We start from the raw sequence: 27,212 nt of genomic DNA, 5'->3' as shown, positions 1-27,212 counted from the left end.
GAGAAGGCTTTACCATCTACAGTAAAACATGTTGCCTATTGAAATGAAGGTGCCATCGAAACGTCTCGTTTGAATTCAAAACACTAAAACAATTGTAAGCCTACAATCAATATACACTCATGGTGAAAGAAGGTGCAAGTGTTTGCAATAGATCAGTAAGGAACGTACTGTAGCAGATAATACACATTGTCTAAATCCCAAATGACACCCTATTGTCTATAGCGAACTATAATGGGCCCTACGTATAGGCAACAGTGATCAATTTGGGACGTACGCATCGATTCCCTTCTACCCTACAATACTTTTTGTTATAATACCAGACAAAAATGTGACCGTTATACAAAAGACAGAATGTCATGTCATCGATATCATAAAATGTCTCAATTAATGCTCTTAAAAAAAAAAAATAGACGACTTGTTAAAATGATCTAAAATGACCAAAAAAAAAACCTATCATGATCTTCATTTACCTCACTCAGCAAATCAAACTACTGATGGATGGGCGAATGAAAGAATGGCTGAACAGATAAATGGGCTAAGTGGTTTCCTGAGATTCATGAATTCAAATGAATTAATTAATGCAAAGAGAGATGATGGTCAAAGTCTATTGGCTGTGTGCTTGGTATTGTGCACCTACAGAGAATCTCAAATTTAGTGACAAAATACTGGATTCAAATTGAATGGCTATTTTTTTAAGTGAGAAACATTCTATTTAAATTGAATGTATATTATGCTAATGACAAATACTGTATTTAAATTGAATGGATATTATGCTAATGACAAATACAGTATTTAAATTGAATGGATATTATGCTAATGACAAATACTGTATTTAAATTGAATGGATATTATGCTAATGACAAATACTGTATTTAAATTGAATGGATATTATGCTAATGACAAATACGGTATTTAAATTGAATGGATATTATGCTAATGACAAATACGGTATTTAAATTGAATGGATATTATGCTAATGACAAATACTGTATTTAAATTGAATGGATATTATGCTAATGACAAATACAGTATTTAAATTGAATGGATATTATGCTAATGACAAATACTGTATTTAAATTGAATGGATATTATGCTAATGACAAATACTGTATTTAAATTGCAAGGATATTATGTTCATTGAGGAAATACTGTATTTAAGTTGCATGGATATTATGCTGTACAGTTAGGGCAGGTAAAAAGCACATGTAAATGTAGTCAGAAAGAGATCCACATCCTACACCCTAACAGGTATGCATACTGTCACGATAAATATCATGGGGAAAAGGGGCACATGCATCCTGAAAACATGACAGTAAAACCTTCAAAAAGAGGTTTGTGACCTTCGCCGACCAGGGTTAGAATCCAGGTGTCCTGCTGTCACGATACTGTGTTGTAAAATCCCACTGAGCTAAAGTCTATTCGGTTCATACACCAAGTCATTCAAAAGTGTCTTAAAAAAACAAACAAACATGTCATTCTGCTCCACTTCAATTTTCAGACTGATTAGACTGTTCTGTGCTTCTACACCTGCATTGCTTGCTGTTTGGGGGGTTTTAGGCTGGGTTTCTATACAGCACTTTGAGATATCAGCTGATGTACGAAGGGCTTTATAAATACATTTGATTTGATCCTTATCTAGTGCACTACCTTTTGACCAGAGCCCTATAGGTCTTGGTCAAAAGTAGGGCACTGAATAGTGTGCCATTTGGGACGTAAACTGAGACAGTGAATAACAGTGAGAGTTCATCTGAGCCATACAGTATAGAGTTATATCCAATAACAGATCTATATTATCTGTAGTCTATACAGTATAGAGTTATATCCAATAACAGATCTATATTATCTATACAGTATAGAGTTATATCCAATAACAGATCTATATTATCTATAGTCTTTACAGTATAGAGTTATATCCAATAACATATCTATATTATCTATAGTCTATACAGTATAGAGTTATATCCAATAACAGATCCATATTATCTATAGTCTATACAGTATAGAGTTATATCCAATAACAGATCTATATTATCTATAGTTTATACAGTATAGAGTTATATCCAATAACAGATCTATATTATCTATACAGTATAGAGTTATATCCAATAACAGATCTATATTATCTATAGTTTATACAGTATAGAGTTATATCCAATAACAGATCTATATTATCTATACAGTATAGAGTTATATCCAATAACAGATCTATATTATCTATAGTCTATACAGTATAGTTATATACAATAACAGATCTATATTATCTATAGTCTATACAGTATAGAGTTATATCCAATAACAGATCTATATTATCTAGTCTATACAGTATAGAATTATATCCAATAACAAATCTATTATCTATACAGTATAGAGTTATATCCAATAACAGATCTATATTATCTATACAGTATAGAGTTATATCCAACAACAGATCTATATTATCTATACAGTATAGAGTTATATCCAATAACAGATCTATATTATCTATAGTCTAGACAGTAGAGTTATATCCAATAACAGATCTATATTATCTATAGTCTATACAGTATAGAGTTATATCCAATAACAAATCTATATTATCTATACAGTATAGAGTTATATCCAATAACAGATCTATATTATCTATACAGTATAGAGTTATATCCAACAACAGATCTATATTATCTATACAGTATAGAGTTATATCCAATAACAGATCTATATTATCTATAGTCTAGACAGTATAGAGTTATATCCAATAACAGATCTATATTATCTATAGTCTAGACAGTATATGGCTCTGAATTTATATGTTGCTATGTAGCGCTAGGCAGTTCTCTGGGGTAGGTTGATGTTGGGACAGCATTGGGGCAGGATGGGACAGCATTGGGTCAGTTCTCTGGGGCAGTTCTCTGGGGCAGGTTGAGGTTGGGACAGCATTGGGGCAGTTCTCTGGGGCAGGATGGGACAGCATTGGGGCAGTTCTCTGGGGCAGGATGGGACAGCATTGGGGCTGTTCTCTGGGGCAGGATGGGACAGCATTGGGGCAGTTCTCTGGGGCAGGTTGAGGTTGGTGCAGCCTTGGGGCAGTTCTCAAGGGCAGGTTAGGACAGCCTTGGGGCAGTTCTCTGGGGCAGGATGGGACAGCCTTGGGGCAGTTATCTGGGGCAGGATGGGACAGCATTGGGGCAGTTCTCTGGGGCAGGATGGGACAGCATTGGGGCAGGATGGGACAGCATTGGGGCAGGATGGGACAGCATTGGGGCAGTTCTCTGGGGCAGGATGAGGTTGGGACCGTCTTGGGGCAGTTCTCTAGGGCAGGTTGGGACTGCCTTGGGGCAGTCTATAGGGCAGGTTGGGACTGCCTTGGGGCAGTCTATAGGGCAGGTTGGGACCGCCTTGGGGCAGTTCTCTAGGGCAGGTTGGGACCGCCTTGGGGCAGTTCTCTAGGGCAGGTTGGGACCGCCTTGGGGCAGTTCTCTAGGGCAGGTTGGGACCGCCTTGGGGCAGTTCTCTAGGGCAGGTTGGGACCGCCTTGGGGCAGTTCTCTAGGGCAGGTTGGGACAGCCTTGGGGCAGTTCTCTAGGGCAGGTTGGGACAGCCTTGGGGCAGTTCTCTAGGGCAGGTTGGGACAGCCTTGGGGCAGTCTATAGGGCAGGTTGGGACTGCCTTGGGGCAGTCTATAGGGCAGGTTGGGACCGCCTTGGGGCAGTTCTCTAGGGCAGGTTGGGACCGCCTTGGGGCAGTTCTCTAGGGCAGGTTGGGACAGCCTTGGGGCAGTCTATAGGGCAGGTTGGGACTGCCTTGGGGCAGTCTATAGGGCAGGTTGGGACCGCCTTGGGGCAGTTCTCTAGGGCAGGTTGGGACCGCCTTGGGGCAGTTCTCTAGGGCAGGTTGGGACTGCCTTGGGGCAGTTCTCTAGGGCAGGTTGGGACTGCCTTGGGGCAGTTCTCTAGGGCAGGTTGGGACCGCCTTGGGGCAGTTCTCTAGGGCAGGTTGGGACCGCCTTGGGGCAGTTCTCTAGGGCAGGTTGGGACAGCCTTGGGGCAGTTCTCTAGGGCAGGTTGGGACAGCCTTGGGGCAGTTCTCTAGGGCAGGTTGGGACAGCCTTGGGGCAGTTCTCTAGGGCAGGTTAAGGCAGTGGTGGGGCTGTGATTGGGTCTAGGGCTGTGCTGGTGGTTGTGGTATAGGCAGGGGTTGGGGCTGTGATTGGTTCTAGGGCTGTGCTGGTGCTGGTGGTGTAGGCAAGGGTTGGGGCTCTAAGCTCTCTGGCTTCAGTCCCAGGGGGAGGCCGGGAGAGGAGAGGGGGAGGCTGGGGGAGGCCAGAGTGTTGAGGAGGGCTGAGACAGAGACGTCAGGAGACTGGAGCTTGGATAGGAGCTGTAGCTGGTCCTGCTCATGACAGACCCCTGCCTCGTTGCAGACGCTGTGACACAGCCCTGTCAGACTCTGTAACATCTCCTCCATGTTCCTCTGCAGATGGGCCTGCTCCTCCAGCAACCTCTTCTTCTCTCCTCTCTGTGGGGCAGAACAGGATGTTACATCACAACCCACTGGAACAATAAAACACAGCTCAGCTATGAATGTCATTGTGTAATTAGTCACATAAGAGGCAAATTATTTATGCGTTGCTCAATTTACTAAACTCCAGTTGAACTATCCGCTATAACATGTATTGCTGAAATGTTTACAATTAAATCAAATTGCCAGATTATAAATAAGATTATAATGCTATATTATGAGATTATAAATGTCAAGAGTAGGGTTGGCGTCAATTTAATTTAAATTCCAGTCAATTCAGGAATTACACCGAAATTGGAATTTGGTTTACTTTCTGAATGGACTGGAATTGAAATGGAATTGACCCAACTCCGCAAGAGAGATGATAGCAAACACAGACGTACCAGTGTGCCGATCTCAGTCTGTAGTTGACTGATGCCTTCTAGCTTCCTCTTGCGACAGCGCTGGGCGGCCACGCGGTTCTTGCTGCGTCGGCGGACGTCGTGGACGAATTCCAGCTGTTCGTGGGTCAGCTGCTGGCATCGGAGGAGCTGTTGGAAGGCACTACGACTCACTGACGAGATCTGAACCACCGGGAAGGGCAGACGAACCTGGACAATACACCACGGATGGGTGTTAAAGACAGATGGTCTCTGGTCAAAAGTATTTGGTAACTCATTACACCGATACACTGTGACCTTTCAGTAAGAACTCTGACCTCTTGTGCTCTCCTGTTGTTGGCCTCTCTCTCCGTGTCTCCGTCTGTGTCCAGGTCTCCGTCTGAGTCCTCTCCTGAGTTAAGAGATGACATGTAGGGACTCATCTCAGACTGGGACAGGCTGTGGTTTCCACCGGGGGTCTGAGCCTCCCCGGTCTCCTCCACCCCACCCATCACACCCGTCTGTCCTACCTTACCCATCTCCCCCACCCCCCCTACCTCTTCCATCCCCTCTGCCTCTCCTGTCCCCAGGTCTCTAAGGAAGGGACAGTCTGCTGGATTTGAGTTCAGGTCTAGCTGCCAGGGGAAGTCTGTAGCCTTCCCCAGACCTCCGTGCTCCATGGTGTCCAGATTAGGAACTCTCCCCAGACCTCCGTGCTCCATGGTGTCCAGATTAGGAACTCTCCCCAGACCTCCGTGCTCCATGGTGTCCAGATTAGGAACTCTCCCCAGACCTCCGTGCTCCATGGTGTCCAGATTAGGGAGACTAGGGAGAGGTTCAGTCTGTGAGGGGTATAAATCAGGCCAGAAACCCTTGGCCAGATGTTCAGCCACCTCCCTCTCCACGCTGCTCCGCTCTCCATACCCCCTACCATCAGGGGTAAGACCACAGAGGGTGGGGTCAGAGAGGGAGGGGTCAGAGAGGGCGGAGTCAGGGAGATGACCCTCAACAGCCACGCTGCCATCCAGACCAGGGTCCTCTCTCTGCATTAACACAGGTAGCTGATCTACTTGACCTAATCGTCGTGGCCTTGGGAGCATAAGGCATCCACCATGGCTCTCCCCCTCACTATTTTCTGAGTTAGGGCTTTTGTGTATTGCCAGGAGATCCAATACAGGTAGCTGAAGCTCAGCCTCCTCTACCACCCCTGAGCCTCTCAGTGGGCACGTGCTACAGGAACCTGGGTTACACCCAGCTTCTTCAGCCATCAGACTCCCAACAACAGGCTGGTCATCATCCATCTCTCCAACCGTTGCCTCAATAAGGTCTGATGGGCTCGCGTCGTCATGGGACGGCAGTTCACAGGAGAGTGGGCAATCTCTCAGACTCCCCTCACCCATCGTCATGGGACACACCGCTGCCTCCATCCCTAGGATGTCTCCATCACTGAAAACGGAGTCGGGGTCTGGCTTACGGTCAACACCACCAGGACACGGCATAGCCAGGATGGGACAGACACCAAGACCACTGGAGGACGGCAGTCCCCCGAGGGATAAGGGTGACATGTTGGGGCCACAGGTCTGTAAACAGAACTTCTCCCGACCACTGCTGACCGGGTTGACTAGTAAGGCCAGGCTCTTTGGACATCGGGATGACGACAGAAAGTTTATTTGTAAGTTTCCGTCCGAAGGCACTGTTAAACTCTGGTGTGACATTGTTCCACTTGGGTTGGCAGTTGAACACTGTGCCCTGACGTCACTTCCTATGTTCCTGACATCACTTCCTGTTGTCTGGCTTGGGCCCGTGTTCTTGGGATGAGGTATAACCTGCTGCTCTCGGTCTCGGTTGGTGTCTGTATTGTGGGCTAAACTGCCACTAGGCAACATGCCCTGGCTGGGGGTCATGCCACTAGGCAACAAGCCCTGGCTGGGGGTCATGCTCTGGTTGGGGGTCCTGCTTTGAGACTGACAGCCTGTACAGTGGGCTGACTCGACACTGGGGGACCTCCTCTGGCCGGGGGACCTGCCACTAGGCAATCTTCCCTGGTTGGAGGACCTGATCTGGGACCTGCCCTGACAGCAGCCTCCTCTTCTTCTTCTTCTTGTCTCCTGGGCTGTAATGTTGCTACCCTCTAGGAACTTTGGCAGAAGGAAGTCGAAGCAGCTAGTCTCCAGGTTGTGAAACCCCAGGAGCCCGGCACACCTGTGGATGGCCATGATATTGTCTTTGGTGAAGAGCAGCTTGGAGGTGTAGCAGAACTGTAGCAATGGTTCAAACCCCTCTGCTGTTACCTGGAGAGGGAAATATGTTAATATCTAACCTGTACCACAGCACACTGACTCAGTACCGGTACCCCCTGTATATAGCCTCCACATTGACTCTGTACCGTAATACCCTGTATATAGCCTCTGTACCGTAATACCCTGTATATAGCCTCCACATTGACTCAGTACCGGTACCCCCTGTATATAGCCTCCACATTGACTCAGTACCGGTACCCCCTGTATATAGCCTCCACATTGACTCTATACCAGTACCCCCTGTATATAGCCTCCACATTGACTCTATACCAGTACCCCCTGTATATAGCCTCCACATTGACTCAGTACCGGTACCCCCTGTATATAGCCTCCACATTGACTCAGTACCGGTACCCCCTGTATATAGCCTCCACATTGACTCTATACCAGTACCCCTGTATATAGCCTCCACATTGACTCTGTACCGGTTCCCCCTGTATATAGCCTCCACATTGACTCTGTACCGTAATACCCTGTATATAGCCTCTGTACCGTAATACCCTGTATATAGCCTCCACATTGACTCAGTACCGGTACCCCCTGTATATAGCCTCCACATTGACTCAGTACCGGTACCCCCTGTATATAGCCTCCACATTGACTCTATACCAGTACCCCCTGTATATAGCCTCCACATTGACTCAGTACCGGTACCCCCTGTATATAGTCTCGTTATTGTTATGTTACTGTGTTACTTTTTACTTTAGTTTGTTTGGTAAATATTTTCTGAACTCTTCTTGAACTGTACTGTTGGTTAAGGGCTACACACGTTGTTTTCAGTGCATGTGACAAATAAAACGTTTGATTTGATGTGGAGTTAGTCAGCGTCCCAAATGACACCCTATTCCCTATATAGTGCACTACTGTTGAGTAGAGCCCTACGGGGGTCGGTATTTTGGGGAGGGTCTGGCCTGCCCTTCCGTACTTTCTTGCCCGTCCAAATAAATTATTTTCAATATTGATCACTTATTTTCCCAAAGATGCGCACCGACAGAAAGACTCACCAATCAAAGGAATAAATATCATAACCCCCCCCAAAATGCTAACCTGCCTTGTTATTGTGATGGTGAGAGGTTAGCATGTCTTGGGGGTATGATATGAAATGCTAACCTGCCTTGTTATTGTGATGGTGAGAGGTTAGCATGTCTTGGGGGTATGATATGTAATGCTAACCTGCCTTGTTATTGTAATGGTGAGAGGTTAGCATGTCTTGGGGGTATGATATGAAATGCTAACCTGCCTTGTTATTGTAATGGTGAGAGGTTAGCATGTCTTGGGGGTATGATATGTAATGCTAACCTGCCTTGTTATTGTGATGGTGAGAGGTTAGCATGTCTTGGGGGTATGATATGAAATGCTAACCTGCCTTGTTATTGTAATGGTGAGAGGTTAGCATGTCTTGGGGGTATGATATGAAATGCTAACCTGCCTTGTTATTGTGATGGTGAGAGGTTAGCATGTCTTGGGGGTATGATATGAAATGCTAACCTGCCTTGTTATTGTGATGGTGAGAGGTTAGCATGTCTTGGGGGTATGATATGAAATGCTAACCTGCCTTGTTATTGTGATGGTGAGAGGTTAGCATGTCTTGGGGGTATGATATGAAATGCTAACCTGCCTTGTTATTGTGATGGTGAGAGGTTAGCATGTCTTGGGGGTATGATATGAAATGCTAACCTGCCTTGTTATTGTAATGGTGAGAGGTTAGCATGTCTTGGGGGTATGATATGAAATGCTAACCTGCCTTGTTATTGTGATGGTGAGAGGTTAGCATGTCTTGGGGGTATGACATTTGTGCGTCTGTAACTTTCTCACTAATTATTAATCACGATTCATTAGACTATCTGTAATCGTGGTAGCATCGACAATAATGTCAAAGTGTTTACAAACATTCTATTCTTACTTACAATTTTATTTTAAGTGACTCCAAAATGACACAATACATTATTTACCATTAATTTCTTTTGGGCAGAAAATGATCTGAAACACAACCAAACCAAAGAGCAAACTGGTCGTGTTCATGCCACATTGAAAAGAGAATACATTTTTACTGTTGAATAACATGTCTTTACTATAAAACGCTTTAATTATTATTATTATTTTTTTACCTTGGAGGTTCTGTAAATAAAACATGCCCCCCTATGGAAATTAAATGCTCATCCAACTGATTCATCTGGGCTCAGACCCTGGAGCCCCCCCTACAGACCCTGGAGCCCCCTACAGACCTTTGTTCCCTACACAGTGCATTACTTTAGACCAGAGCCCTTCTATGGGCCCTGACACTGTATTCCCTACATATAATGTCACGATACAGTGCATTCGGAAAGTATTCAGACCACATGACTTTTTCCACATTTTCATAACTCAGCCTTATTCTAAATGGATTAAATAAAACATTTTCCTCATCAATGTACACACAATACACCATAATGACATCACAATACCCCATAATGACATCACAATACCCCATAATGACATAACAATACCCCATAATGACATCACAATACCCCATAATGACATCACAATACCCCATAATGACATCACAATATACCATAATGACATCACAATATACCATAATGACAAAGCGAAAACAGGTTTTTAGATTTTTGTTGTTGCAAATGTATTAAAAATAAAAAACAGAAATACCTTATTTACATCAGTATTCAGACACTTTGCTATGAGTCTCAAATTTGAGCTCAGGTGCATCCTGTTTCCACTAATCATCCTTGAGATGTTTCTACAACTTGATTGGAGTCCACCTGTGGTAAATTCAATATGATTGGACATGATTTGGAAAGGCACACACCTGTCAATATAAGGTCTCACAGTTGACAGTGCGTGTCAGAGCAAAAACCAAGCCATGAGGTTGATGGAATCGTCCCCAGAGCTCCGAGACAGGATTGTGTTGAGGCACAGATCTGGGGAAGGGTACCAAAACATTTCTGCAGCATTGAAGGTCCTTAAGAACACAGTGGCCTCCATCATTCTTAAATGGAAGAAGTTTGGAACCACCAAGACTCTTCCTAGATCTGGCCGCCCGGCCAAACTGAGCAATCGGGAAAAAGGGCCTTGGTCAGAGAGGTGACCAAGAACCCAATGGTCACTCTGACAGGGCTATAGAATACCTCTGTGGAGATGGGAGAACCTTCCAGAAGGACAACCATGTCTGCATCACTCCCCCAATCAGGACTTTATGTTAGTGGCCAGATAGAAGCCACTCCTCAGTAAAAGGCTCATGACAACCCACTTGGAGTTTGCTAAAAGGCACCTAAAGACTCTCAGGCCATGAGAAACAAGACACTCTGGTCTGATGAAACCAAGATTGAACTTTTTGGCCTGAATGCCAAGTGTCACGTCTGGAGGAAACCTGGCACCATCCCTACGGTGAAACATGGTGGTGGCAGCATCATGCTGTGGGGATGTTTTTCAGTGGCAGGGACTGGGAGACTAGTCAGGATCGAAGGAAAGATGAACGAAGCAAAGTACAGATAGATCTTTGATAAAAATCTGCTCCAAAGTGCTCAGGACCTCAGACTGGGTCGAAGGTTCACCTTCTAACGGGACAACGACCCTAAGCACACAACCAAGACAATGCAGGAGTGGCTTCGGGACAAGTCTCTGAATGTCCTTGATGGCCCAGACAGAGTCCAGACTTGAACCCAATCGAACATCTCTGGAGAGACCTGAAAATAGCTGTGCAGTGATGCTCCCCATCCAACCTGACAGAGCATGAGAGGATCTGCAGAGAAGAATGGGAGAAACTCCACAAATACAGGTGTGCCAAGCTTATAGTGTCTTACCCAAGAAGACTCGAGATCACTGAAAGGTGCTTCAACAAAGTACTGAGTAAAGGGTCTGAATACTTATGTAAATGTGACATTTACATTTTTTTATTTTTACAAATGTGCAAAAATGTCTTTTTGCTTTATCATTATGAGGTATTGTGTGTAGATAGACGAGGGGGAAAAAACAATTTAATCTTTTTTAAAAAATAAATATGGCTAATAACGTAACAAAATGTGGAAAAAGTCAGGGGTCTGAATACAACTGTAGCAACTTCGGAAGTTAGATCGCGTTTCTTAATAAGGCGTTCTGTTTAACCCTGCGCTATTGGCATTTCCGGCGCCGACAGAGATGGCCGCCTCGATTCGCTATGGGCAACAAGGTAGTACGCTTTCTGAATACAGGGTGCCATTTGAGACAAAACCACAGTGTAGTTTGTATATGACCCTGACCTGATCAGGCAGAGTGAGCACCAGGCTGGGGCTGGTGTGGTTGAGGATCCTGCTGTGGAAGTAGTCACTACAGGAGGCCAGTACAGAGCAGTGGGCCCTGAACGCCCTGCCACCTGCCACTAGTGTAACATCACACAACACATCACTCAGTCTCTGGTCGTTGAGACGCGTCAGGACGTGGGAGCTGTGAACCGTAGACTGGAACGTGAACACGGAGGTACGGTCGCCCCTGAGAGACATGGCGGTGACAACCTGACAAGCTGCTGGGACAAATATCAGACAGACATAAACAAGATAAAGACACGAACAACTGTTGGGATTGTAAACTATGAATTCTCGCTAATAATTGTATATTAGTAATATATTCTCTACGATTGTCCGAATCAATGTCCAATTAAAAGTCTGTGTGTCCGTTGTGTGTTTGTGCGTTTTCCTGGGGTTGAGCAATAGCAGGAAATGCTGACTCATGCTTAGGCAAGTGAAGGAGAAGCATCGTTTTTTCGTTCGTTCTAGACTTCTTTTAAAAACAGTTTTGGATATTGCCGAGTTTCATTTCTTAGTTTTAATGATCCTCATTCCTCAATATATGACTAAAACAAATGAATTAGACCTATGCATAGGTAACTTCTGGCTATAATAGCAGAACTGTATCAAATAGAAAACATCGAGTTAGACTATGGGGATCCATACCCTCCCTATAGAAAGCAGATCAACCGATAAAATAACATTTTTTTGCAACGTATTTTCACACACTACCGTTACTTTCACAACAGGACAATGGCAATAAGGCGCAATCATGATTTCGAACTTTCTTCTCGCATTGGTCAGAGTTTGCAAGTAGTTACAATGTATCGTTCCATTGCTACCTCACTGTCTAGAATTTACACATCGTTTCACTTACCTGTCATGTCACCGAGATGATAGTTCCATTTAATGTTACATCAGTTTATGATAAAATGCTGCTTTCGGTTGGTCTACATTCCACTGGTGAAACAAAATGTCATGTGACAATAAACGTATGCACCAGGAAGTATTTGGCGTTACTCTATTTGACCAAAGATTGTCTATTATATTGACAAGATAGTCAAGTGACCGTTCAAACAATGCAAATACGTTCTCAAAGATGGAAGGCAGGCGAGATCAGGTGGGTCCATTCTAGCCAATGAGAGGGCAGATACAAGTGAAAAACAGGTCAGAGATAAAGGACTGTTTCTGTGCCATTATAGCCTCAATTGCACTGCCTGTGCTGTCACAGACGCTATCTCCATTTTAAAGTAGTCAATTTTTTTCTTCGTTGGCTTATTTGCGCCCTTATCTCAGCTCACTGGTCACTACAGCAGGTATATTTCACTGGTCACCCCCAAAGCCAATTCCTCCTTTGGCTGCCCAGTTCAATGCTGCCAATAACTGGAACAAATTGCAAAAATCACTGAAGCTGGAGACTCATATCTCACTCACTAACTTTAAGCATCAGATGTCAGAGCAGCTCACAGATCATTGCACCTGTACATAGCCCATCTGTAAATATCCCAACCAACTACCTCATCCCCATATTATTTTTTTGTTTGTTATGTTTTTGCTCCTTTGCACCCCAGTATCTCTACTTGCACATTCATCTTCTGCATATCGATCACTCCAGTGTTTAATTACTATATTGTAATTATTTTGCCACTATGGCCTATTTATTGCCTTACCTCCCTTAATCTTACTTTTAAAATGTAGTTTTAAATTTAACTAGGCAAGTCAGTTAAGAACAAACTCTTATTTTTCAATGACGGCCTGGGAACAGTGGGTTAACTGACTTGTTCACTACATTTGCACACACTGCATATAGCCTTTTCTATTGTGTTATTGACTGTACGTTTGTTTACTCCATGTGTAACTCTGTGTTGTTGTTTGTGTCACTGCTTTGCTTTATCTTGGCCAGGTCACAGTTGTAAATGAGAATTTGCTCTAAACTAGCCTACCTGGTTAAATAAAGGTGAAAAAAAAAAATCTACAAGTTATAGCAGTCCTCTATCTCAGGCACACATTTTCAACGTTGCCAAAATTCCACGTGCGTTCACTTATATCAGTGCATTCTAACCATTACTAAACTTCTATTTGATCAAATAAGCCTCACGTAGCAAATTATTTTACTAGACACATTTTGGGCGGAGTAAAACCTCTCGCTTCGCCTCTTCCTCTCTGATTTGACTGCGCATGTCAAAAACACAAGTAAACAGAGACCATTAGCGGCTGTTCAGGCTAGTCCAAACCCAATTGCGTCACAGCAAAATAAATCAGTTGAATTTTTCCTGTATTTCAAGCTTTTTAATTTGCATCTTGACAACACAATATAAAAAGTACTCAAATAAAAATGTCATAAAAATTATCGTTTTTTTTTTCTCCCACTGATCGTTTTTAACAATTTAAATGAGCACTATGCAGAAATATTTGCCATTTCCTGGTTGCTAAAATTATAATTTTCCAAATTACAGTTTGTGACAAAATAAGCAAGTATAGTGTAGAGAATAATTGTACCATCTTAACCTCCGTGAAATATATTTTCCATAACCAAAAATATTGTATTTTCAGAAATAGAACACAGAACATATCTGCCAATTCTTAAACTTGCTTTAATAAGAATGACAGATCTATAACTGCACTTCTATGTGAATTTGGTCAGGTCTGCCCAAAATGTCACATATTGCAGCAATAATAATAATTTTAAAAAAGGTATTGGCAGGTTTATTTTGCTTCTACTGTGTAACACACCAAGCAATCAGACAGATCAATCAACAAACTCTTCTATGGTTTTATGTCTAAGAGGAATAGAATGGCTGGCGTTTTGAATGGCACCCGATTTCCAATTTAGACCTCTGATCAAAATGTAGTGCCCTTATATACGGTGCAAATTGGGACGCACACAATGATCTGTGCTCCCTTCTTTCCTTCTTTTCTTTAGGAAAACACTGTATAGTCACATATGCACAGTAAAAAAAATACTTGGGATTCTTTTTATGTCCATTACTGATACAATTAATTCATCAAAATAGAAACAAAAAAAACTTCCAAGCTAAATATTGTTCGTTTTGGGACATCTCCAGTCATGATCTTAATTAATTATCTTTGTCAAGGTCTCAAATGTCACCCTCATTTTTAATTTTTTTTATTCCCTATTTTAGTGCACTGCTTTTGAACAGGACAAATAGGGTTCTGGTCAAAAGTAGTGCACTACATAGGGAATAGGGCTCCATTTAAGACACACCCCTTTATATTGATTATAAAAAGAAAAGAAAAAAAAATATTCCACTCGTATTCACTCTGCACTTCATCTGGCTTATATCAATACCAGTACAATGTCTCAGGCCATAAGTAGTGCACTATGTAGGGAATAGGGCATTTATAGTGCACTAAATTTGTCTGGGAAAAGCCTCATAAGGCTGCATAATAAGGCTCTGGCCAAAAGTAGTGCACTACGGCTGCGTTTAAACAGCCAGCCCAATTCTGATCTTTTGCCCAAGTATTGGAATTAGATCTGATCGGTCAAAAGACCAATTATTGTCTAAAGATCAGAACCAGGGCTGCCCGTGTAAACACAGCCAACAGTATGTAGGTAAATAGGGTACAAGTTGGGACGTAGGCAGGTCTAGGAGATCCTCTCGTAGAATAGGAGGTAGGCTTGGGAGCTCTGCACTTTGCTCTCCGTGACTGGCTGCACACTACTGTCACTCACGTGGAACCACGCCCCTTTCACCGGCTCTGGCTCACCTTAGGGGAGGAGGAAGGGGAGAGGTAATGGTTGTTAAGTTTTGTTTATTTTTATGTTTAGAAACAACAAGCTCGTATTTTGGGTTCTGATGTGGTCCGACAATCAAACTAAGCTCATCATTTAGAAGTTATACTATAAAAATAATCAATGCCTAGTCTTTATATATCAATAATCAAAATGCCCAAAAATGGATGTACCAAGATGGCTACTGTGTGCTTTAAAAAAAATAATTAAAAAAGGGGTCAATGTTTCCATGAACTTGTCCAGTGATGTTGTTGTTGTTGTTGTCAAACATTTATCATAGAAATTAGACAACAATTTCCACGGTGCGTTTCACATGAAGTGTCTTGCGTGGACAAAAGCAGCTGGAGGTAATGACATCACACCTTCATTTTTTATTAAATCTAGAATATCGAGAGAGAAAAAAAAAAAGAAGTGGTTGAAGTGTTTCCATTGTCCTACTATGATGCATTTGGCTGAGCGTACCACCCTTAGTAGCCAGCCTGTACCACCCTTAGTAGCCAGCCTGTACCACCTTTAGTAGCCAGCCTGTACCACCCTTAGTAGCCAGCCTGTACCACCTTTAGTAGCCAGCCTGTACCACCCTTAGTAGCCAGCCTGTACCACCCTTAGTAGCCAGCCTGTACCACCCTTAGTAGCCAGCCTGTACCACCCTTAGTAGCCAGCCTGTACCACCCTTAGTAGCCAGCCTGTACCACCTTTAGTAGCCAGCCTGTACCACCTTTAGTAGCCAGCCTGTACCACCCTTAGTAGCCAGTCTGTACCACCTTAGTAGCCAGCCTGTATGCCTTGCCAAGTAGCCAGCCTGTACCACCCTTAGTAGCCAGCCTGTATGCCCTGCCAAGTAGCCAGCCTGTACCACCCTTAGTAGCCAGCCTGTATGCCCTGCCAAGTAGCCAGCCTGTACCACCCTTAGTAGCCAGCCTGTATGCCCTGCCAAGTAGCCAGCCTGTATGCCCTGCCAAGTAGCCAGCCTGTATGCCCTTGCTCACCTATCATGTCTCTGGTAGGCCGCAAAAACCAGCATGGATAGAATACAAAAATTGACTAAACATTTGCCATATTGTGTGCCAACATATCGCCATGGTGCACAGTAACTCACGCAGGCCTTGATTATCTTAAAACAATGATGGTGAAACTACAACGTGAAGCAATTCAGACACTCTTATTAAAAAGGCAAGACAATCTTCGTCCTGCAAGAGAAACAATATTTTATTGGTAAAAAAAATGATTTTGCAAGAATTTAGAATTAAATGTGGAGTGAAGGTTTATATTTGATAACATCGTGTTACCAGCATACCTTAAATTATTCGGCAATTATAATTTACAAAAAAATATATATATATAGTTTCCATCAACATTTGTCGCATTAGAGACAGTTGGGGGAAAAAATAAAATATATAGTGGTGCAAAAAAGTATTTAGTCAGCCACCAATTGTGCAAGTTCTCCCACTTAAAAAGATGAGAGAGGCCTGTAATTTTCATCATAGGAACACTTCAACTATGACAGACAAAATGAGGGAAAAAAAATACAGAAAATCACATTGTAGGATTTTTAATTAATTTATTTGCAAATTATGGTGGAAAATAAGTATTTGGTCACCTACAAACAAGCAAGATGTCTGGCTCTCACAGACCTATAACTTCTTCTTTAAGAGGCTCCTCTGTCCTCCACTCGTTACCTGTATTAATGGCACCTGTTTGAACTTGTTATCAGTATAAAAGACACCTGTCCACAACCTCAATCAGTCACACTCCAAACTCCACTATGGCCAAGAACAAAGAGCTGTCAAAGGACACCAGAAACAAAATTGTAGACCTGCACCAGGCTGGGAAGACTGAATCTGCAATAGGTAAGCAGCTTGGTTTGAAGAAATCAACTGTGGGAGCAATTATTAGGAAATTGAAGACATACAAGACCACTGATAATCTCCCTCGATCTTGGGCTCCACGCAAGATCTCACCCCGTGGGGTCAAAATGATCACAAGAACGGTGAGCAAAAATCCCAGAACCACACAGGGGGACCTAGTGAATGACCTGCAGAGAGCTGGGACCAAAGTAACAAAGCCTACCATCAGTAACACACTACGCCGCCAGGGAATCAAATCCTGCAGTGCCAGACGTGTCCCCCTGCTTAAACCAGTACATGTCCAGGCCCGTTTGAAGTTTGCTAGAGAGCATTTGGATGATCCAGAAGAAGATTAGGAGAATGTCATATGGTCAGATGAAACCAAAATATAACTTTTTGGTAAAAACTCAACTCGTTGTGTTTGGAGGACAAAGAATGCTGAGTTGCATCCAAAGAACACCATACCTACTGTGAAGCATGGGGGTGGAAACATCATGCTTTGGGGCTGTTTTTCTGCAAAGGGACCAGGACGACTGATCCGTAAAGGAAAGAATGAATAGGGCCATGTATCGTGAGATTTTGAGTGAAAACCTCCTTCCATCAGCAAGGGTATTGAAGATGAAACGTGGCTGAGTCTTTCAGCATGACAATGATCCCAAAGACACCGCCCGGGCAACGAAGGAGTGGCTTCGTAAGAAGCATTTCAAGGTCCTGGAGTGGCCGAGCCAGTCTCCAGATCTCAACCCCATAGAAAATCTTTGGAGGGAGTTGAAAGTCCGTGTTGCCCAGCAACAGCCACAAAACATCACTGCTCTAGAGGAGATCTGCATGGAGGAATGGGCCAAAATACCAGCAACAGTGTGTGAAAACCTTGTGAGGACTTACAGAAAACATTTGACCTCTGTCATTGCCAACAAAGGGTATATAACAAAGTATTGAGATAAACGTTTGTTATTGACCAAATACTTATTTTCCACCATAATTTGCAAATAAATTCTTTAAAAATCCTACAATGTGATTTTCTGGATTTTTTTCTCTCTCATTTTGTCTGTCATAGTTGAAGTGTAACTATGATGAAAATTACAGGCCTCACTCATCTTTTTAAGTGGGAGAACTTGCACAATTGGTGGCTGAATAAATACTTTTTTGCCCCACTGTATAACGCATAAGAAATATTTTGTTGCGTTTTATAAACGCAGATCTAAAATGGTTCTTATTGTAATTTCTGCTCAGCGTCAGACTCATGTTGTGCTTCAGCTTCACTTCTGAACTCTTGAGAATTCAACAATATCATTCTATCAGCACACAGCACTCTGATGTGGAGCTACTGTTCTCCATCATTCTATCAGCAGACAGCACTCTGACTGATGTGGAGATACTTTTCTCACTGCAGCCTATATTTGACCAGTAAAATGCAAGATTAACTTTAAGCAAAATAATAGGAAATAAAGATGGCTGCATTCTTTCTATGATAGGCCTAAACATTAGGAAATATAATGACCCGGCATCGTTTTTGCAAAAAAATAAAAAATAAAATAAAGACCTTTTTTTCATTGTAAGCTCATTTACTTGTGAGGCTTGCCAGCCTAATAGCATCTGCACTTCTGTTGTCACATGATGAAAATGAAGCCATTTTCTGCTGAATGTGTTGCGTTTTCTGTGAAGGAACACTCTAGTTGCGTTTTCAAACAAAACAAAAACACGACATTCAATATAAAAAGCGGCCCGTGTCAATATAATGTATGCCAGCAGCATACCACTGCTGGCTTGCTTCTGAAGCTAAGCAGGGTTGGTCCTGGTCAGTCCTTGGATGGGAGACCAGATGCTGCTGGAAGTGGTGTTGGAGGGCCAGTAGGAGGCACTCTTTCCACTGGTCTAAAAAATATCCCAATGCCCCAGGGCAGTGATTGGGGACACTGCCCTGTGTAGGGTGCCGTCTCTCGGATGGGACGTTAAACGGGTGTCCTAACTCTCTGAGGTCATTAAAGATCCCATGGCACTTATCGTAAGAGTAGGGGTGTTAACCCCGGTGTCCTGGCTAAATTCCCAATCTGGCCCTCAAACCATCACGGTTCCCTAATAATCCCCAGTTTACAATTGGCTCATTCATCCCCCTCCTCTCCCCTGTAACTATTCCCCAGGTCGTTGCTGTAAATGAGAATGTGTTCTCAGTCAACTTACCTGGTAAAATAACGGATAAATAAAAAATACACAGCTGGGCTCACCTGTTGTTACAAAACAAACATGTGACTGGCTCAACTGGCCTGGGGAACTATGGTAAGCTTCATAATGTGACATGATGACCGCGGTACTGCACAAGTTGACTGCAGGTATTGACTTAAAAATATTTAAAAAAATAGCTACAAATATTCAAATGTATAAAAAATAAATACATTTAAAAGTAGTCTAGACGGGAGATGACAAGTGCCTGGATTAGGACATGCGCCGCTTCCTGTGTGAGGAAAGGTCGTACTCTACAATACTTTAGGTGGTGCTCATACAATATGCATTACGATACTGTGATTTTATTGCGATTCGATTTTCTAACCATATTGCTCACCAAATATCTGCTGCAGAGGGACAAGAGAGCCGTGAGGAAACAATTAAATTAGTCATGAAAACAAATTGGCTCCCTATTTAAAAAGATGAAGAACAAGCTATGACGGAAAAATACTGGAGTTTTTGTGCAGGTACAGCCAACTAGCGCAAAAAAATATGATATATTGTCAAAATTGTTAAAATCCCGGTATGGAACTATCTATTTTTGGATTGTTTCAAATGACCATTCTCAGTAGAAACCCAACCGTCTGTTAAAGCTGTACGTTAACAACAGTCCTACCATGTGTGCCCACTCCGTTGTGTGTCGTGGAGGGGTAGAAAGGTCTGGCTTTGACGTAGGCTGTATAATGGCCACTTCTCATAGTCCCACTGTGTTCTACTATACCATACAGACTGTAAAGCACCTGAGAGCCTCCCTCCGACACACCCTGAATACAAAAGAGAAACAACAGAATGTCACCAGACCAGGAACAACTCAGGACTCTATGCCCCATATATATACAGTGCCTTGCGAAAGTATTCGGCCCCCTTGAACTTCGCAACCTTTTGCCACATTTCAGGCTTCAAACATAAAGATATAAAACTATTTTTTTGTGAAGAATCAACAACAAGTGGGACACAATCATGAAGTGGAACGACATTTATTGGATATTTCAAACTTTTTTAACAAATCAAAAACTGAAAAATTGGGCGTGTAAAATTATTCAGCCCCTTTACTTTCAGTGCAGCAAACTCTCTCCAGAAGTTCAGTGAGGATCTCTGAATGATCCAATGTTGACCTAAATGACTAATGATGATAAATACAATCCACCTGTGTGTAATCAAGTCTCCGTATAAATGCACCTGCACTGTGATAGTCTCAGAGGTCCGTTAAAAGCGCAGAGAGCATCATGAAGAACAAGGAACACACCACTGTCAAACATGGTGGTGGCAGCATCATGGTTTGGGCCTGCTTTTCTTCAGCAGGGACAGGGAAGATGGTTAAAATTGATGGGAAGATGGATGGAGCCAAATACAGGACCATTCTGGAAGAAAACCTGATGGAGTCTGCAAAAGACCTGAGACTGGGACGGAGATTTGTCTTCCAACAAGACAATGATCCAAAACATAAAGCAAAATCTACAATGGAATGGTTCAAAAATAAACATATCCAGGTGTTAGAATGGCCAAGTCAAAGTCCAGACCTGAATCCAATCGAGAATCTGTGGAAAGACCTGAAAACTGCTGTTCACAACTGCTCTCCATCCAACCTCACTGAGCTCGAGCTGTTTTGCAAGGAGGAATGGGAAAACATTTCAGTCTCTCGATGTGCAAAACTGAGAGACATACCCCAAGCGACTTACAGCTGTAATCGCAAAAGGTGGCGCTACAAAGTATTAACTTAAGAGGGCTGAAAAATTTTGCACGCCCAATATTTCAGTTTTTGATTTGTTAAAGTTTGAAATATCCAATAAATGTCGTTCCACTTCATGATTGTGTCCCACTTGTTGTTGATTCTTCACAAAAAAATACAGTTTTATATCTTTATGTTTGAAGCCTGAAATGTGGCAAAAGGTCGCAAAGTTCAAGGGGGCCGAATACTTTTATTTGCAAATTATTATTTTTGCCCCACTGTATATGCTGATATATATATATATATATATGTATATAGAATGATTATCAGCATATACAGTGAGGCAAAAATAATAATTTGCAAATAAATTCATTAAAAATCCTACAATGTGATTTTCTGGATTTTTTTCTTCTCATTTTGTCTGTCATAGTTGAAGTGTACCTATGATGAAAATTACAGGCCTCTCATCTTTTTAAGTGGGAGAACTTGCACAATTGGTGGCTGACTAAATACTTTTTTGCCCCACTGTATATATACACATCATCATTCTATCAGCATATATTACACTAAGATACAGAACAAAACCTTGATTTTATTTTTATTTTCACGTTACTTAAACATTTTATATATTTTTTAAAAAGGTGCAATTAAAAAAAGGTGTTATTTGAGTGCGTTTTACCTTGCACATGACAGAGCAGAATGGTGCTACGTCTAGAATGTGAGGGAAGTTGACGTGGCTGTTCACCTTACACACACTGTATCCAATCTGGACAGGGACAGAGGCAAAAAGACAGAGGTAGGGACATGGACAGAGGCAGAGGTAGGGACAGAGGCAGAGACAGGGACAGAGGCAGGGGCAGAGACAGGGACAGAGGTAGAGACAGAGGTAGAGACAGAGGCAGAGACAGAGGTAGGGACAGAGACAGAGGTAGGGACAGAGACAGAGGTAGGGACAGAGGCAGGGACAGAGGCAGAGACAGAGGTAGGGACAGAGGTAGGGACAGAGGCAGAGACAGAGGTAGGAACAGAGGCAGAGGTAGGTACAGGGACAGGGACAGAGGCAGAGGTAGGGACAGGGACAGAGGCAGAGGTAGGGACAGAGGTAGGGACAGAGGTAGGGACAGAGGTAGGGACAGAGGTAGGGACAGAGGTAGGGACAGAGGTAGGGACAGAGACAGGGACAGGGACAAGTTACACACTTGAAATCACAGTGCATTCGGGATAGTACTCGGACCTCTTGACTTTTCAGATTTTGACGGGATTCTAAAATGGATGAAATAAAAACAGTTGGCAATGAACACAGACAGAGGCAGAGCAAAAACAGAGACAGAGGTAAAAACAAAGGCAGAGGTAGGAACAGACCCTTTGAGGAGAACTCTGGACAGAGACAGGGACAGAGGCTGGGGCAGAGACAGAGGTGAACAGAGGTAGAGACAGAGGTAGGGACAGAGGTAGGGACAGGGACAGAGACAGGGACAGAGACAGGGACAGAGGCAGAGACAGGGACAGAGGCAGAGACAGAGGTAGGGACAGAGGCAGAGGTAGGAACAGAGACAGAGGCAGAGGTAGGAACAGAGACAGAGGTAGGAACAGAGGCAGAGGTAGGAACAGAGGCAGAGGTGAAGGTTCACCTTCAGAGACAGGGACAGAGGCAGGGGCAGAGACAGAGCCAAGACAGAGGTAGGGACAGAGGTAGGGACAGAATGTAGGGCCCAGGGACAGAGACAGGGACAGAGGCAGAGACAGGGACAGAGGCAGAGGTAGGAATCAGAGACAGAGGCAGAGGTAGGAACAGAGACAGAGGCAGAGGAATGGGAGGAACAGATACAGGGTAGGAACAGAGGCAGAGACAGAGGTAGGAACAGAATCGGCAGAGGTAGGAACAAGGCAGAGAAGGGTCTGGACAGAGGCAGATGTGAACAGTTTTATACAGAGGCAGAAAAGGAACAGAGACAGAGGCAGAGGTAGGAACAGAGACAGAGGTAGGAACAGAGGCAGAGACAGAGGTAGGAACAGAGGCGGGGGCAATTTAAGAGGTAGGAACAGAGGCAGAGACAGAAATGTAGTGTTTTTACATCTAACAGCAGAGGCAGAGACAGAGGTAGGAACAGAGGCAGAGGTAGGTACAGGGACAGAGGCAGGGACAGAGGCAAACAGGGACAGAGGCTTTTGGATAAAGTTTGGGACAGAGAAGGGACAGAACAGGGACAGAGACAAAAACAGAAATAATTAACATTTGAAATTATAGTGCATGGTGATAGTACCATTATCCAAATTCCATGACTTTCACAGCATTTTGTTACGTTTCTTATTCTAAAATGGATGAAATAAAAAATGTTGGTCAATGAAACACACAATACCCCATAATGACAAAGCAAAAACAGCTTTTTAGAATTTATTAAAAACAAAAACACCTTCTTTACATAAGAATTCAGACCCTTTGCTAGGAGAACTCTGGCCTGAATGTCAAGCGTCACGTCTGGAGGAAACCTTGCACCATCCCTACGGTGAAGCATGGTGGTGGTAGCATCATGCTGTGGGGATGTTTTTCAGCGGCAGGGACTGGGAGACTAGTCAAATCGAATAAAGATGAAATCAGCAAAGAACAAAGAGATCCTTGATGAAAATAATGTGGTTAGAGCTGAATCATTAGGACCTCAGATGTGGGGTGAAGGTTCACCTATCCAAATATAATGTTGTTAAGCACACAGCCAAGACAACGCAATGTGGTTAGGGACTCTGAATGTTATGAGTGGCCCAGCCAGAGCCTGGATGAACCATCAAACATCTCTGGAGAGACCTGAAAATATCTGTGCAGCGTGCTCCCCATCCAACCTGACAGAGCTTGAGAGGATCTGCAGAGAAGAATGGGAGAAACTCCCCAAATACAGGTGGGCCAAGCTTGTACCGCCCTACCCAAGAAGACTGTCTCTGCCTGGCCAAAGGTGCCCCTTTTCCAAAGTACTGAGTAAAGGGTCTGAATACCTATGTAAATGTGATATTTCAGTTTTATACATTTGCAAAAAAAAAAAAAAAAAAAGTTGTTGATTTGTGTGTAGATTCATGTGTGTGTGTGTGTGTGTGGCCTTGTCTCAGGATGGTAAGGGTGGTTGAAGATATCCCTCTAGTGGTGTGGGGGCAATTTAATCAATTTAAGAATGAGGCTTTAACGTAACATAATGTGGAAAACAAACAACTTTTACCCATAAGCAGCAAAGTAAAAGTAAGTGTGGTTTTACATCTAACAGCCGATATAAGGAGAAAGGTGACAAAACTGAAATGTTGTGTTGCGGAAGTCCGACGTCTGGTTGAATCCGTTGCTGCGGTAACACCGGAGTGGAGGAGAACATTTATTTAAACCAGGTTTACTTTTACTTTTCTGCTTTTGGATAAAGTTTGTGGACTTGAAGCTAAACATTTTATTATGTAATTTAAAAAAATAAATAATAATAATTGCTATTTGAACAATTATAGAAAATGGTGACAAATAGCCATTATCCAAATGTCCATGACTGTCACAGCCCTAGTTTGTTGGAGAGGGTTACCTGCTGGAATCTCTTCAAGTGAAGAGTAAGCACTGGAGGGGGAGACGAGATCAGCATTTGCTTCAGAGCATCTGTGTACACATTCTTCTTGGAGCCTAAACAACAAGCACACACACACACACCTTGTAAAATACACAATGACATACATACACACACACCTTGTAAAATACACAATGACATACACACACACACTGCGGTTGGGCGATATCAACCATTGTCCTATCGTTTATTATGTACCCATAAAACATCACCCCTCCTTATTGGTCAACCCAAAACCTTTATTTAAGGAACAAATAAAATAAAATAATAATAAATCAGCATAGAACAAACTGGATGAATCATTATGAAATATAATGTGGTTAGAGACCGGATGAATCATTATGAAATATAATGTTGTTAGAGACCGGATGAATCATTATGAAATATAATGTTGTTAGAGACTGGATGAATCATTATGAAATATAATGTTGTTAGAGACCGGATGAATCATTATGAAATATAATGTTGTTAGAGACCAGATGAATCATTATGAAATATAATGTGGTTAGAGACTGGATGAATCATTATGAAATATAATGTGGTTAGAGACTGGACAAAGACTAAGTGCAGAAAAATATTTTCTATGAGTTTTTGGTGGAGGAGCCTCAGGATGGAGCTGGTTTGTGTGTGTGTGTCTGTGTGGTGCTGTGATGGGACACTGACAGATCGGATGAGGAACGGGCTGCGTTACCGTAGTAACATCCGGGGGCTGGATAGAAGCAGTCTACCAGACTTCACACCCGGATAAAAATATATATTCTTATTATATGCTTTATTCTATCACAAAGCTGTGATTGACAATAGCCCATTCCTTTCATTCTTGTTATTTTGAACAGTCAAGCATCTGACGGAGAAACAATATTTTGTTTCTGGACATTTAGTGATGCTTTGGTGGAATTCTCTCCACCCACCCCGTCTGGCCTATGCTCTCCCCGCACCCACCCCGTCTGGCCTACGCTCTCCCCGCACCCACCCCGTCTGGCCTACGCTCTCCCCGCACCCACCCCGTCTGGCCTACGCTCTCCCCGCACCCACCCCGTCTGGCCTACGCTCTCCCCGCACCCACCCCGTCTGGCCTACGCTCTCCCCGCACCCACCCCGTCTGGCCTACGCTCTCCCGCACCCACCCCGTCTGGCCTACGCTCTCCCCCACACACCCCGTCTGGCCTACGCTCTCCCCACACCCCGTCTGGCCTACACTCTCCCCACACCCCGTCTGGCCTACACTCTCCCCACACCCCGTCTGGCCTACACTCTCCCCACACCCTGTCTGGCCTACACTCTCCCCACACCCTGTCTGGCCTACACTCTCCCCACACCCTGTCTGGCCTACACTCTCCCCACACCCTGTCTGGCCTACACTCTTCTCGTGTTCTGCAGGCTATATAACACGTATTGAAATAGGCTATAGCATGCAGGTACAGGCTATTTACTCTGAATGTCACTTGTGTGCTGCCCCGCGACCTGCTGCCCCGCGACCTGCTGCCCCGCGACCTGCTGCCCCGCGACGTGCTGCCCCGCGACGTGCTGCCCCGCGACGTGCTGCCCCGCGACGTGCTGCCCCGCGACCTGCTGCCCCGCTTTGTACAGTCCTGCTGCGTACTGAGAGACTCGATTCTTTACTGTGGGGCACCAGTGAAATTCAAATAGACTAAACCATCGTCTGTCACATCACAATGTCTTCGCCATCAACGATGGCCGATCGTAATAATCGCCCAACCTTAACACACACACAGTGGAAATCCATAGACCAAAACCATAGTATGTGTACACACACACACACACACACACACACAGGAAATCCATAGACCAAAACCATAGTATGTGTACACACACACACACACACACACACACACACACACACACACACACACACACACAGGAAATCCATAGACCAAAACCATAGTATGTGTACACACACACACACACACACACCACACACACACACACACCACACACACACAGGAAATCCATAGACCTAAACCATAGTACACACACCCCATATCTGGAACAGGACCAAACAGCATGACCATTCATGTTCATTAGTTTTAAAAAAAAGAGAGAAAAAGGAGAAAAAAAACATTGACAGAATATTTCAAAAACATACCTTCCGCAGCCTTGTTTTTGGTCTGTCTCTTGGTGCAGGTGACACAGAGAAGAGAGTTGTTCTGAGTGAGGTTCTCTACCTCTGTGAACTGGTAGAGACAGGACTCCACAGAGCACTCCTGGTTCTCTGGCGCCGCCCTGGTGGCCAGCGTGTGAAAGGCCAGTTTAGGATCCTGGTGAGAGACTGTGTACTCCTTCCCCTCCAGCTTTGTCTCCGTTTCTATTTTTAGGAATTACATTTTTTTTTTCAGTGTTTTTTTGTAAATAACATTGAAAAAAATATATATTTACAAATATTTTGTTAACTTTAAAACACGATACAACAGGACTTTATGAAATTGACATCCATACTAGTGGTTATATCAACGGGGAGGGTTGGTTCAGGGTCATTAAATAGTGTGGATGAAGGGAGGGTTGGTTCAGGGTCATTAAATAGTGTGGATGAAGGGAGGGTTGGTTTAGGGTCATTACATAGTGTGGATGAAGGGAGGGTTGGTTTAGGGTCATTAAATAGTGTGGATGAAGGGAGGGTTGGTTTAGGGTCATTAAATAGTGTGGATGAAGGGAGGGTTGGTTTAGGGTCATTAAATAGTGTGGATGAAGGGAGGGTTGGT

General features: G+C 43.5%; 2 protein-coding genes across 7 annotated transcripts in view; both read right to left on the bottom strand.

The window, feature by feature from the left end:
- Positions 1 to 396: 396 nt before the first annotated feature.
- LOC112238418 (transcription regulator protein BACH2) lies at positions 397 to 12,416 on the bottom strand. 6 transcript variants are annotated; one of them, XM_024407002.2, is made up of 6 exons: positions 12,293 to 12,414; positions 11,392 to 11,654; positions 5,566 to 7,147; positions 5,195 to 5,523; positions 4,881 to 5,087; positions 397 to 4,494 (listed from the first exon to the last, which is right to left on the bottom strand). In XM_024407002.2, the coding sequence occupies exons 1-6, from the start codon at positions 12,297 to 12,299 to the stop codon at positions 4,192 to 4,194; spliced, it is 2,691 nt and encodes an 896-aa protein (XP_024262770.1). In that variant the 5' UTR covers positions 12,300 to 12,414; the 3' UTR covers positions 397 to 4,191. The 6 variants fall into 6 exon arrangements, with proteins under 6 accessions (XP_024262770.1, XP_024262772.1, XP_024262771.1 ...); XM_024407004.2 differs by having other exon boundaries at positions 5,608 to 7,147; XM_024407003.2 differs by having other exon boundaries at positions 5,195 to 5,595; positions 5,638 to 7,147.
- A 1,573-nt stretch (positions 12,417 to 13,989) lies between these two features.
- The window catches only part of usp16 (ubiquitin specific peptidase 16), a 35,722-nt gene continuing 22,499 nt past the window's right edge, over positions 13,990 to 27,212 (bottom strand). Inside the window, exons 18-22 of the mRNA XM_042294982.1 lie at positions 26,600 to 26,818; positions 24,454 to 24,548; positions 21,588 to 21,674; positions 19,856 to 20,003; positions 13,990 to 15,144 (exon numbers count right to left, since the gene is read on the bottom strand). Of these exons, the coding sequence (XP_042150916.1) occupies positions 15,023 to 15,144; positions 19,856 to 20,003; positions 21,588 to 21,674; positions 24,454 to 24,548; positions 26,600 to 26,818 (671 nt within the window). The 3' untranslated portion in view covers positions 13,990 to 15,022. The remainder of the gene's footprint in view (positions 15,145 to 19,855; positions 20,004 to 21,587; positions 21,675 to 24,453; positions 24,549 to 26,599; positions 26,819 to 27,212) is intronic.

This window comes from Oncorhynchus tshawytscha, linkage group LG13 (genome assembly GCF_018296145.1).
Source record: "Oncorhynchus tshawytscha isolate Ot180627B linkage group LG13, Otsh_v2.0, whole genome shotgun sequence".
Lineage (NCBI taxonomy): Eukaryota > Metazoa > Chordata > Actinopteri > Salmoniformes > Salmonidae > Oncorhynchus > Oncorhynchus tshawytscha.
Note: the sequence above shows the minus strand (reverse complement) of the source record. Positions and strands in the feature narration are given on the sequence as shown.